The sequence below is a fragment of the Lycium ferocissimum genome, chromosome 1 (genome assembly GCF_029784015.1).
Source record: "Lycium ferocissimum isolate CSIRO_LF1 chromosome 1, AGI_CSIRO_Lferr_CH_V1, whole genome shotgun sequence".
Taxonomy (NCBI): domain Eukaryota; kingdom Viridiplantae; phylum Streptophyta; class Magnoliopsida; order Solanales; family Solanaceae; genus Lycium; species Lycium ferocissimum.
Genome location: NC_081342.1, coordinates 59045857 through 59060213, shown reverse-complemented (window position 1 = coordinate 59060213; position 14357 = coordinate 59045857). Strand labels below are relative to the sequence as shown.

The following is a 14357-nucleotide window of genomic DNA, read 5'->3' as shown; positions in this document are numbered from 1 at the left end:
ATACTAAGCCATCATCAATGGCGATGAAGGTTGAAATAGTATTAAAACGAGGGTCTCAGAGGGTCCAAGTAGATGATCTCGCACGAACTTTAATTATAGAAGAAAGTTCTAAAGATTTTGAGTAACTCAAAAATTTTAAGCAAATTGTTATGGATAAGTAAATCACAGAAAAAAGGCAAGTGACGAGTGAAAACATATAAAGCAACAAAGCCGTCATAATATTTGTAAACTCCTTCCGAAAGAAGGATGGTAATTTGATCTTTATTATACAATTTGATCTCTTTTATTGTATTAGTAATCATAGGATTTTATACTTGCAGTAAGCCAGTGCCACAAAACGCGATTACAGATTGTGCAAATCCTCTACTGTCTAGAATTGCACCATCATGCAGAAAAAAACCCATGCAATCTGCGCCAGATGGGTGTCCGTGTTGATATGATTGCTGATAATCAGTGTAACTTAAAAGGTGAGACATTAACATAATTTGTTATTTCAACTGGCACAATTCGAATTCACGTTGAAGCGTCTAAATGTACAAGGCTTTAGATGAGGTGTGAAATGATAGGTCAAAATTTTCTATTTGAAATCTTTAAATTTTACCCTTCGCTAAGGCACAATTTTAAAAAAAATTCGAAATTCAAACTTGTGAAGAATTAGCAAAGTTGAAGTTGGGCGTACGTCTAAATGTACAAGGCTTTCACAATGAGGTGTGAAATGATAGGTGAGCTAATTTTAAGAGGCCGCTTATGTATTTCACCAAATCTAATTGAGAAACCAAAAGGTTATTGAAATTAAATTTGACATTTCTAACCAATCTAAACAAAGCGAGATCACTTCAAGTCAAAAATCCTAAAAGCAATAAACTTTTTTTGTCCAAAACCACTTGAAAACTCTTTAAATTTTGTATCAGATCAGAGTTATGTTTAACTAAAAGTCTGCGGGCTTATTTAGGGCATACATTTAGTTATCTTAGGATCCGCATCGGTTTTGTATCTTGGGATCGGTTTCCTTACGAAATTATTTTTTTATTTTATGGAACTCATTCGCTCATCTTTCCAAGCAAAGGGTAAAATATATTTAAAGATCACAAATTTGAAGGGCAAAATTTAAAGACCATCCCAGAGTTATCCGTGCAAAAAAGCATTTCATTATTTCTCTAATTGAGAAACTTTAAATTAAATTTGACATTCTAACCAATCGCAACTCTTTAAATTAATCGGATTTTATTTAAGCTCTATAAGTTCATAATATGGATATTATATTTTTAAAGTTATGATTTCATTTCTACTATTTATTGCAATTTTAATAAATTTTTACACATAAATATATATTCGGTTTCACATGACCCAATTAACTGACAAGCTGGATCATTCCCTAACCAGGCGATGAACTTTTGCATGCTCATTCTATAGTAAATATCAATCACACCAAAAGACAAAATATAACTAAACTCAAGAGGTTCCATCTATTGTGCAAAAGTAAGAACACACATGGGCAAAAGGACGGGTAATAATATTTGGATTTCAAAATAGAAATATTTGCAAAGGGATCACATATTGGCAACAACAAGAGGAACCTTGAGCAAACAATGAACATGACCCCATTCTGCAACATTGTTCATAAAGCCAAACCGAACATGACTAATATGGCAAGCACATGCATTAAACTGCAGGGTATATTTCATGGACAACTTGGATTGGTGTTGAATGAACCAACTAGTCTATCAGGACACACTGTTTAGATGTGAGATCATGTTGAAGAAATAATTTCTTTCCCATACTATTCGCTTCCCATCATCTGCAAAATCAAAAATGTCATTACACAAAAACTAAAACACACATACACGCACAGAGAGAGAGAGAGAGAGAGAGAGAGAGAGAGAGAGAGAGCTTTGAAAACAAACATAAGAACTAGTAAAAGAAAAGAAAACACTAGATTTGATTAGGGGGGAATAACCCCTTCAAGCTTCACGGTATACAATAACTACTTTGAATTTATGGAATAGTGGTAAGACAATTTGTTTTTCCATCTAGCTAGTGGCAAGTGCAGTTCTTTGGAAAGATAAAAACTTAAGTAATGTCATATTGTGATAACCCACAACAAATAGGCAAACTAGATTGAGTGGTTAACATGACTTTCAGTTTCTTCACTAACTACTTAGATTTCAGATTATTGGTGACCGAAAATGAAACCTAATTCAGTAAGCAAGATTGAAACTCACTCGATCATCTAGCTAGTGGTTAGACAGGTCATGTATATGTATATACACCAGGATGATGTCTATTTACAAAGATACATAATACAAGCACACTTCAGCCTCCCAAAAATCTAGTTCACCTAAAAAATTTCTACGATGGAAACAACACTTTTTCTTTATTCTTTTATAAAGATTTTTTACTTTTCTCTACAACCTTCAATATTGTCTACGCAAACAAGATATCATAAATCATTATTAAAAAAATTGAGGCCTCAAATTATTGGGGGTCTAAAGTAAAGGCTTTATTAGCCTCCCCTTCAGCCATCCCTGCCCAAAGGGTGGGTTATGTTCCACAACTAAAGAAACATATGAGGATTAAGGTGTAACTAACAGAACCCTTTCCGTTTGTCAGCAAATTCTTAAATTGCTAAAACTTGATAATATTATATTACCTTGAAGATATCTCCAAACATGCCTTGAAGAGGATTTTTACGTTGTACGCCATAGAACTTCTTTGCAACTTCATCTAGCAACTAAACCACAGAACAGTAAAAAAATGTGAATTAACTGGAAAACCGTCAGTCTAACTGGAAGGAGAATAGAGTCATTAATAAGCACAAGAAAAACTACAAATCATTTATCATAAGATTGAAAAAAGGTACATTACTTGCATATACAAAGAGCTTACCTCATTAAATAGAGGATCTCTATCTATACTAGACTTGTAGTTCTGTCTCAACATATTAAAGAGAGGTAAAGCATCTCTCTGCAACCTGAATTACAAATTGAGTTTGTAACAGTCAATTCATTGGACTTAAATGAAGTAAAAGACATGAGAATGATCTCAAGGCCAGGATAGAAGTTACCAATTTAGCAAGATCTGACAGAGGGGATGGTGGGGACAGCAGGGAAATTTATGGAATTCTTGAAAAATAGACAGAGGGGATGGTGGGGACAGGAATGAAACAAAATGAGAAAGATGCTTCAGCAACGGCATATAAAAAATGAAAATGAACATTTGCTTTCAATACATCAACAATGTATTCAAGAAACATATTAAGACTTACGTCAGCAAAAGGTAGTTGACAAACTGCATTAATTCTGACTGAGGAAAGTCAAGATGCTTCGACTGCATTTCCTTTTCCACCTCATCCATGAGCTTGTTAGCATCTCTTAGGTTTCCCAGAGACAAGTACCTGGCAAAGTAGAAAAACGAAATGTAACTATATGCTCAGCCTACAGCTAAAAACTAAAAAGCATAAAAATGATTCCTTATTGAAACATCGGACAAGTAGAAAATTTAAACAGCTAGAGCCTAGAAAACATATTCTACTTATGGCTCTCAAAATGGCATTTCAGTCACACTCACATTAAGATAGATAGGTATAAGCATTAGTATAATGTCTCAAGAAGAAAATTTAGATAAATTTTTGTCTTTTCTTAAGAAATCTTGCCAAAATTTAGATAAATTTGTGTCTTTTCTTAAGAAATCTTGCCACCATGTTCCAGAGTCAGCATTCTGGTAGCCCATTTCTATTCCATATACCAGAACAAACTGAGACTCAGTATCTCTGGTTGACAAATATGCACAAAGACCAAAGTTCAAGACTGCTCAGAAAGCTGAGCATTGTCTAGGAGACATGCAAGTATGTTGCCAGAAATATCACAATGAAAGGACTAATATGCAGAGCTAGAGGTGTGAAGATGCTCAGAAAATTGCAAATAACTACCGACCTTGGAGTAACTCCAAAGTATAAAAATAATTTATTGAAATACAATGTTCCTAATATGGACCAACACGAGCGGGATAAACTGAGTAGAAAAGTAATTGAATGCAAGACACTTATTCATATTACAACTCTGCTTACATCAAAACTGCCCGCCCAAAAGCCAAATCATCCTCTCCTGGATAGCACTGCAAGTTAAATGTTATGAATTATCTTAAATTTCAAACCTATCATAGAGCATCATTAAGTCAATAGCCACAAACAACTTCATCAAATTGTTGCTTTGCAAAAAGAATAAACCCTAAAATGGAAGAAAGAATATCTTTCCTCAGGGAACTCTAAATAAACAGGAACGAGATGTCAAGAAAATGGCAATCCAGCTTTTGGACCTTGTAATATCCTCATGGCATCTAGATAGCGAGAAAAAAAAAAATTGGAACAATGCTTACCCTGCCCGTGAAATTTATGATAGTCGAAGCAAATTTCTTCAGATTCCTTCCTCTAACGAAATGAAAAGATACTTTAACCATGTCCTGCAAGGCCAGAAGAGTATAAGGAATCCTACTGCAATCCCAATGATTTGCTTAACTGACTCAATTTCGTTAATTGTCAGCTATTAGAAGCCACTATCTTCATACAACTTCAAATAACAAAGTACTGTGAGGAAACATTAAGACCACTATTGGTAACATACTACAGTCATGACATGCAAATATGTAACAGCTAGTACAAGGATTTCCATTAGCAACAGTTGATTTCTCTAAAACATGATAATTGATAAGAAAATGGACTTTGGGTCTAACTCAACCCCAAAAGCTTACTCATGAGGAGAGGATTGCCCAAGACCATATAAAGAGTTCAATTGCCCATCCCACAAACGATGTGGGACTACTAACACTCCCCGCACGCCCAGACCTGCCAACTGGAGCGTGAACAACATAATATGGGGGCCAACATCATCAGGTAAATCAAGAATCGAGATGGGCCTGGGGGCCAACATCAGGTAAATCAAGAATCGAGATGGAAGATGGGCCTGACTTTGATACCATGATATGAAATTGGACCTAGCTAGCTCATGAAATGAGGATTGCCTAAGACTACATAAAGAGTCCCATTGCACATCCTACAAAAGATGCCGGACTGCTGATATCATTTTATTAGCAACTCCTTATTTTACGAGGCGTCTTTGTCATGCTAGAAACTAATCTTTCTTTTTAGAAATAAAGAAATAACCACTTAAGTAACATAAAAGTCACATCATATTTCTTGTAATAAGCGCTAACAAGCATCACGCTTTCTGGAGAACGTACCACTTCGGGAGATTGAGAATATATATATTCTGCCAGCATCTCATGCAGCTCAGGCGATCCATACTTGAGTGCACCAAATTCTGTTGACCACCTATAAAAGAACAGCCTTTTCTCATCAGTAAAAGACACAAATATAAATGAGGTTATAGAACATTAAAGGAGGAGGACAAGATAGAACAACCAAGATAAACTTCTCACAAACTCATAATCGTGTATGAGCTCTTATAAGGAGACAGTGACAGAAATTGCCACCAGAAAAGATTGCAAGATGAGGTAATCTTTACTGTTTAACATGCCGCAACAAAGAGGCAAAGAGAGTATTTGAACATATCTTGCTGGAAGATTGCATGGTGGTGTGGATCCTCCAGAGACGACCGCAGAATGGACAGTCAAGTGTTGGGAGGGACTCTGGAAGTGAAGTTGAATTCTAGGGAACACGCTGCTACTTTCCAAGTTTCCATAAAAAACGAGGGTCAAATAAGTTTTAAAAAAGCGTATGGTAAGGGTGAGGCCTTTCTTTTTGCACGATCAATGGTCTTTTCCAAATAGGGTGTGCAGGACTATGGTTTGAAGAAAAGTATGAAGGGTCAAAACAAAGACTGCCCAACTGAATGTGCACAAAGTCCAACGCTCCTTCTGGAGATCTAAGTTAGATTTTGCTATGTTTTCTTTTTCTTCTTATATCAAGTATCCAGTAAGTATTGTACACATTAACTAAAAGCCAATTCCCTTTAAGTTAGAAGTAAACTCGATAGCAAGTCCCTGTGAGTACAATATACATAGCCAATCTAAAACAACAACATAATTCAAGCAACTCATAAGATATGTTTTTTAAGAATACACAAATAAAAGAAACATTGAGGAATTGGTGGAAGGGCCAAAGAGAGAGAGTATCTAACTTGAGAGACGCTTTTAAAAAGGAAGAGCAGCTTTCCACTCGAGTTTTGGCTGCCGCAATGGCTTCAGAAAGTTTTTGCATATTATCATCATCATCATCTGCGAGGTCCAAATTTTGTGGCACAGAAGGTCGAGGAAACTTCTCGTAGATTTTCCTGACACGGTCTAAAGAGAATTGCATTACAATCCAGAACTAAAACCAATTATTAAGCATCAATACTCGAAAAAGATGAGCAGCATAGCTGAAGTTACCCTTTTTGATACAGCAATGAAGTCACGGGGTTTAATTCATGCTGGTTAACTTTCAGGACATTTGGAATCTCTTTCCTAGTCATTTGAAGAAACAATGCTCCCCCCCTCAACCCCCAATAGTAAAAAAACTACAATATATTTGTCAAAGGAGGAGTCATTATTGATTTCTCAATTTCGTATTCCCTCTGTCTCAAGGTGAATATTTTACTTTGACTTTATCATGTTATCAAGAGAAGAGATGAAAATACGTATTGGGCGAACACATGGGTCCCCATGCTATGTTTGGATTTTTTGGGGATGGATGGGGGTAAGGTCTGCGTACACTCTACCCTCCCCAAACCCCACTTTGTGGGATTTCACTGGGTATGTTGTTGTTGTTGGATAGGGATAACCTCATATAAAGAAGAATAAGTATAGGTCCCTTAACTTTTAAATGAATATTATTTATACATTTGAAGTGACTTTTTCTAATTATCTTTTGATAAATAAACATGTATTCATTAATTATACAAGGCCAGTGATAAAATTACTTTCATAATAATCAAAGGTTCAGCCTTATTTGACTATTCTGTCCTGCCATCTCTCAGTACCGTATGGTTTCATCTACTTTGATCAGTGTTTATAATTGGGTATCCTCTCTTTAGCGGAAAGTTATTAATTTATAATGTTGGCCTTTTGTGTGTGTGTGTGGGGGGGTTGTTAAGTACTACTCAATTAGCTCCTTACTCGATATCTCTCTTGGGCCTAAATGACACATGTCAATTTTTCATTCGCTCCTCCACCACAAACAATCCACGTGCACGCACTCTATTTTTTGGATTGATTGTCATTTTTGTTTAATAGGTACACATTTCTTAAGGTTGGCGTGTCTAATAGGAAAAAGGGTTCCTTGAGGTGTCAAAATGAAAGAAGTGGACTAGTTTAGAGGGCCGCTTATGTATTTGGCCTATAAAGTATACATCAGATTTCACTTTCTTAGCCCAGTGGATACTTGGGTTTCATCGGGTGATTTGTCTCATATCCAGCTACACAAGAGCTAAACTGGTATACTGTTTCAAAGCCATATTGTGTCCTCTTTCTTTCTTCTTCCCTTCTTTATTTCTTGTGTTGTGTTCCATTCTTCCTATGGTTCTTGTTCATATAAAGTAGCAGATACTCACCCAACAGCTTCCATATCTTTATTTCTTTCTTTATCCTCTCATTGCAGTCCTTTTCCCTTTATTTTTTTTCCCTTTTTTGGGAGAAAGTACTTCATATTCGTCATTATTTGCTAAAGAATTCAATAAAGTGGTACAAACTTTGGAAAATAAACTTTTAAGGGGGAAAATTTAAGTAACAAAAGGGTTCACGGGGAACCCAGGCATTTTACATACAATGGTAGGGATCATCCAAGTTATTGAACTAACCACCAAAGTTACTGAAGTTAGATGGTGAGAGAACAGAAACACTCATTTATTGTAAGTGCAAATTAAGTTAAGTAACGGATACATGAGATTGAATTGATTTGAAGTAATGATAAAATAGGATAACTAACAGAATAAAACAAGTATAAAAGAGATGACCAACTAATAGTTCATGAACGAACTCAGCTTCATAAATTATAAACGCATAGACTAGAAAAATTTACCAGAACATAAAATCACAAGAGAGGACATACCAAGAGTCTCTTCATTATAAGAAACTTTCCCTTTTACAAGAGTTTCAACAAACAACAGACCAAGCTCTGACCCACAGGTAACCTGCAAAATGTCAAGATCGTCTTTATCAATAGAGAATAAAAAGATTTCTTTTTTAGTCTCCCAATAAGAATAATCTCAAGATTGCTTTGAGTTTCAAGTATATTTAAATGTCATTATCAACTCCACTGAGTCTACAATTTTTCATAGGCATAAGTTTGATCATGAAGTCATCCAGATTACATCTTATATTTTTGTTGCAAGTGATAAGTTTATCTGCTGAATTGTCCAAAATACATTTAAGTTTCTTCCTACTGGGAATATGTGCAATGAAAAAAATGTACACCCCTCGCCCCTCCTCGAATCCTAATTTCTACATACTCTTTTAATTTTAGAACATCCCGAAAATGTTTTGACACAATTTAGTTCTATACAACTTTCAATATTCCACTATGTTAAACTATTCAAGCTAACTTTTCAACCATCACTCAAATAGTTACTTCTACTATCATTAATATAATATTTAGTGCAACGGGTCAAATTTGCCCCTAAATTATGGGAAATGGAACAGATTTGTCCTCCTTATCTAAGATTTTTTTAGATAAGGTAATATTTATCAAATTTCAAAGTTAAAGACCAAATAGCATGGCCAAACGGCCCCTAAGAGTGGAATGGATCATAACCTGTCCATTCTCCAATTGTAAGCAAGCACCACACTCAAGAATATCCAAAGCTTCAGAGTACCTCTCAGCAGACACATATCTGAAATCATATCAAATATACCAACTCAATTAAAGGTTACCAAATTATCAATTATACCAACTGAATTCAAGATTACCCCTTTACCAAAAAGGACAGATTGTACCTTGCGCTGATAGACTTGAACATCTGTTGAGCTCCATAGTAATTTCCCTGTTTTACAACCTTTTCCAACTTCTCAATATTCTGCAAAAATTATAATAAATCTGACATCCCTATACAAGAAAATTTTGCCATAGATTTGTATTGAAGGACTAAATCAGAGTCAACTAAAGTAAGCCAAAAAAATAAAAAATAAAAAATTGATGAATGTTGAAATCAAATGGCACCTCCTGAGCTGGAGGGAGTGTAGCACGTTTGGCTCTTTCTCGAGACATGCTGATGAAAAGTAGAAAGGAACTTAATCAAGTCTGAAAAATACAAGATTTTGGTTTGGAGGTAATTATGTGGGGATTACATGAATCTTCTTTTTAACACATACGGTGCATAACTTATATTGGGTTTTTAGTTAGTTTTTATAGACTCTTTTCTATATAATATGATATGGTCATTTTATTATTTAATTTATATATTATTAAATTAATATTTTATTATTTCCTGGAATATAATGAAATATTTTGCATAGCTCATTTGTGTATTTGTCATGGAATATAACATGTTTAGGAGGGAAAAAAATTAGGAACCAAGCAATGTAATTCTTATTTGAGATATTTGATGAGATTTTTAATGAGACTTTGTTGTAAATAGGATTTTTTTGGATTTGGGGCGGGGGGGGGGGGGGGGGGAGGGCGGAAGCTTCGTATAAACAGGAAATTTTTTAGGTTTTTAAGATATGTGTCATTAATACTAATAAAAAAGAGAGTCTGTTTTACCTATTAATTAAAACTTGAGTCTCTTTTCTTTAATTTATTATTTATAGAGTCAAAGGTTTCTAATGATTTAAAGCCCCGTGTTATAGCTATTTAGCTAATAAGCCAATACACCATATGAAACATGGAACTTGATTTGGTAACTCATCTAATTAATTCAAGTGATGCTTTTTAAAAAAAAAAAAAACACACGACAATATTTGGATGAAGTAAATAAGCATTGTAGTAATACATTTTTTGAGTTGAGCGTGGTTAATTTATGTTTTGGAGCATGAGATGATATATAACTCAATTTAGAACAGAACTTATATTTAAATTTGAGATGAGATATTTTTTTTAAAAAAAATCGTGTAGTAATGTCACAAATGCAGTTGTAACCTGTTAATTAAAGAGTTCTAGAAAATCTGTTTTAGTCCCTTTTAATTTAAGTTGCAATTTCCACTAATGTCAATTAGGTCCCAACAGTTGTCTTTTGTGTATTTAAATTAAAGTTCATCAATCTGTTATGAGGAAGACACGTGTTTTAATATTAGTAGCGTGTCAGGTATTTGTATACTCGTTGTACCGAATTCAATGTTTTATGAAATTAAGAAATATCTGACATCTCTCGTCTTTCTTCCTCCTTTCTCCTCTCTTCTTCTAATTTCTAAGGTAACAAGACAATCTCTTATTACAAATGGTATCAGAGCAGTCTCTGCCGCCGACGATGATACTGTCACCGGAACTGCAAGCTTTGTGAGACGACGTATGAGCTATTCAAACACCGATAGCAATTTTTGCAGAGGACATCGGAAAACGATTCGAGACAATTGAGAACAACCAGAGTCAGTCTCAATCGCAACTAGACGAAGCTCGTGAAACAAACAAGAATCCCGAGTTGATTTTGAAGAGCTTGAATCTGCAACCACCGGCAACATCTGTTGACACCTAATTTTCACCCCGCAATGTTCGTATTTTAATTATTGAGATTCTCGAGCCAAACGGAGTAAGAATGCATTTTTTGAAATTTGTGGAACTTGACGTTTTAAGATTGACGGTTAATTGTTTAACAAATATGAGGAATTACTGGCTATTTTACTTTAATACGAGGAAAATTAGAGTAAGATTCGCATTCAGCTCCATCTAATTCGGGAAATTTGAAAATTAAAACAATGTACGAATTATGGTTCATTTTGACCGCATTTTTTCACATGTTTAAAGATTATTCGGAACTATGTCAATATTGGGCTCGTATTGAAGCTCGTATTTTAAAACGACGTATTCCAAAATTTGTTTTGATAAAAGACGGGTTTATATACGGTTTATAAGCGAATACGTAGTTACGTATAGTTGTGTATTTCTATTTAATTTTATACAGAGGGCCTTATTAAAATACTTTCTAAACTACAGGGGCCTTTTTAAACTTTTCGAAAAAGTTTTGGGGGAGGGCTATATAAACAAAAAGGGACCAAAGTTGTCACAAGACAACTTCAATCCCCATTGTTATTATTCTTGCTCGTCTTGTTTCTCTCCTAGACTGAACTCGACAATGGCAATTTGTATTAGGGTTTTTGCCGCGTTCTCTCGCAAGGCTATTCTTCGGGTATTTTTGTGCCATTTTTTGGGGGTTTTGTTCCCCTTGATTTACTGATGTCGATTACAAGTTTTAATTTCTATTTTAACCATTTAATCATAACCCTAAGTGGGAAGTTACTCTTAAATAATCCTCGTATTATGGTCGCCATGGACAGGGGTCTTTGAACCCGCTGTTATCTTGGCACCATAATACACAATGAGATAATTTAAAAGGGGAACTCCCAATATGAAAATTGTTAAGATATTTGTTGGGGGATTTTATCCTTTCTGGTACTATTATGAACGTTATTTGTACTATTTTGGATGTTTACATGACTCATCATACTGTTCCTAGAATTTAGGGATTGTGTGTGCACCTATATCGTACTATATATGATTTTTTTATTTTATTGGCTGGAATTGGTTAAATATAGTACCGTTGGTACACTTCAGGTAGAATTTGGTTTTGTTTTAATTTGATTTTTGAATTTTAAGATGGAATTTGGGGATTTTTAGGGGGGAATTTCGGTTTTGGATAATTGTTTCATTCCCAATTTGTCCCTATACCCTATTTCTTCCTATAAATAGAAGGCATCTATGCCATTCTTAAGGGTCTGATTTTGGTCTCACTTTTCTCTAAATATCCTAAGTGCTAAGCTATACACTTCATATATATACACCCTATATATGATATATACTACTAAATATACACTATTATCTTCTGAATATATACATATTATATAAAGAATTCAAGAAGAAAGGGCTATTTCTAAGGTTATCAAGTGTTGGTGTTTGAAAGTTGACTCAATACTCTCCATTTTGATCTTTAGGTTGCCCCACAAAAAGGTAATAATCTATTTTAACCCTTTTTCATAATGTTCTTTACTTTGTTTCAATGTAGTCTTTATATAGTATGCTTGTTCTTTACTGTTTTACCTTATTATTAACTTGTATTATGCCTATTGTTGAAACTGTGATAGTATTAAGTCAAAAAATGATAGTGTTTACTGTTTCATTGAAATGATGAGCTTGTATTTTCCTAAATAAAGTGTAACTGGGACTGTGTTGCTTAAGAACTACGTTAAAATGAAGGGTTTTAAACTGGTTTAATGACCTTTAAATCTTTTAGGATGAAAAAGAGTTAAAAGGGTAGTTTAAAATTAAAATCTGAAGTTTTCTGCAAATTATTTGTCTTAAACTAGTCCATGTGTGCTATTTTGATCAAGGAAAAAAAGTTTAAAAGGTTTGAAGAAGTTTTAAGTATTGTTTTGCTAAAACAGGTTTTAAAAAGTGATTTTTAAGGGGCTGTTTGATTTCCTGTTTCCTTCCATGTATATGCAGTCAGCTTGTAGTGTCTTTAGTTTGGAATTTCAACATGTTTAGTGTAGTTGAGTGCTCTTGCTTATTGTTTCTTATGCTTAAGCTGACGAATTTTTAAATTTTTTGTAAATCATGTGAACTTCAGCTTCTTTTAAGAAGATAAAGAAGTAGATGATGTTTAAAAAGGTGTAAGATATGGTGTGGTTTTAAAACTTGTCCTCTTGTGTGTCTTGACGGCATAGCTGTAAAAGCTGTCTTTCTTGTGTGTTCGTGGTAGTGTATTGTCAGTTAATGGATTAAAAAGCTTAAAACTTATGTTGTTTTCTGTGTTGTCTGAGGTTTGGGCCTGTGTTTGAAGGCTGCCCTCTTATTGGTGTTGAATTTATGTCTGCAGTTTGCCTTTAAGCCCAAGTTTATATGTCAAGCTGCTTGTTTGAGTCAAAAGTTGAACTTTTAACATTATTGACCTATTTTTGAACCTATAACTTATCTGGACTGCTTCTTGAATTTCTTTAAACCAGAGAAGTTAACTCTAAAAACATTTTGGACCCCTAAATGACCTTCATTGTTTACTATATGGGCCTTGAGTTTACAGTTTGCAGAACTTGATATGAGAGTCTGTTTTATGCTTAATACCAATTTAAAATCTAGAGGTCTATATGTGTAACTTGTTGCTCTTATTTGTCCAAGCTCTACTGTGGGTTCATAGGTTGTTTTACACCTTCCTCTGTCTTGACATATATTTGAGTCATGTTTTAAAAGCCAAAACACACTCGCTTAACCTATATTCATGTCCTATGTTGATCCCGAGCAATGTGTAGATGTTTAGGGACTGTCTTGACTATATGTGCTAAATAACATGAAGAATTTAAAACACTCCTGCCTTCAAAGACTCTGGGTTGCCTAGATAGTTGACTGTCACTTAAAAAAATAAGACAATGCCCTGCTTGTTTGGTTTTAAAAAAAAAACCTGTCTGATTCATTCTCTTTATTGTTTAAGCTATCAGTATCCTATGTGCATTCTTAAGGTGTTAGTGTTACCTTTAACCTTAACTGTGGAAGTTGTCTCTATGTGATCTATTTGACTACTTAAGTGTTGTACATTTTCAGGTTTTAAAGAGCTTAAGTTATAGATGACATGCACCCCTTTTACCTGAAACTTGAAACCTCTGTTCATTATAGAGTGTCCTAGATGCAATACAAGAACATATATCATGTCTTATAGTTCTTGTCTATTTGTGTTGAACCTATAGTTTGTCTAAAACAACCTCATGAACTTGTAAAATTTAAAACTGACTTGGTAAATAGACTATTGTCCTACTTCTGACTTCACTTAGCTATTTATACACCTAAAGGGAATTGGAACTAATCTACTCAACCACTTAACTTTAATTTTCCAAAACTAACTAATCCTTTTGAAATAGTTTACTGTTTAGTTGAATCAGTCTTGACAACTTGTGTTTCCTCTTTGTGTTCATCCAAACTTTGTTCATCCCCAGCTCTAGTTATCTCTTCGTTCAAATCCTGTTTGCTGGCATAAGAGTTCTGTATGGTCTTGTGTGTTTTACTTTACACCTTCTGCACTAGTTAGCTCCCTTTGATGTTTAGCTTGGCTCGTCACAACTAACTTTGGCATCTGATTCATCCTAGAAACTATTTACTTGCTTAAATGCCATATTCTTGGTCATTTTTCTATTATGAGTCTGCTTTGCATGCTGCCTCTATGTCTAGTGACTTCTTTGAACAATTTCTTGTGAACTTTACGTGTTGCTCTGTGCTGGACTGATTATGTGTT

The 14357-nt window shown here is 34.5% G+C and overlaps 1 protein-coding gene across 2 annotated transcripts; it reads right to left on the bottom strand.

Moving 5' to 3' along the window:
- Window positions 1-1443: 1443 nt before the first annotated feature.
- On the bottom strand, window positions 1444-9315 carry LOC132056180 (protein GET4-like). Of its 2 annotated transcripts, none has more exons than XM_059448266.1 (12): window positions 9149-9315; window positions 8926-9005; window positions 8744-8822; window positions 8042-8123; window positions 6135-6297; window positions 5209-5326; window positions 4375-4458; window positions 4067-4113; window positions 3266-3394; window positions 2887-2971; window positions 2651-2731; window positions 1444-1798 (listed from the first exon to the last, which is right to left on the bottom strand). In XM_059448266.1, exons 1-12 carry the CDS (start codon window positions 9194-9196, stop codon window positions 1781-1783), a joined length of 1014 nt encoding a protein of 337 aa, XP_059304249.1. In that variant the 5' UTR covers window positions 9197-9315; the 3' UTR covers window positions 1444-1780. The 2 variants fall into 2 exon arrangements, with proteins under 2 accessions (XP_059304249.1, XP_059304257.1); XM_059448274.1 differs by having other exon boundaries at window positions 5236-5326; window positions 9149-9314.
- Window positions 9316-14357: the final 5042 nt, after the last annotated feature.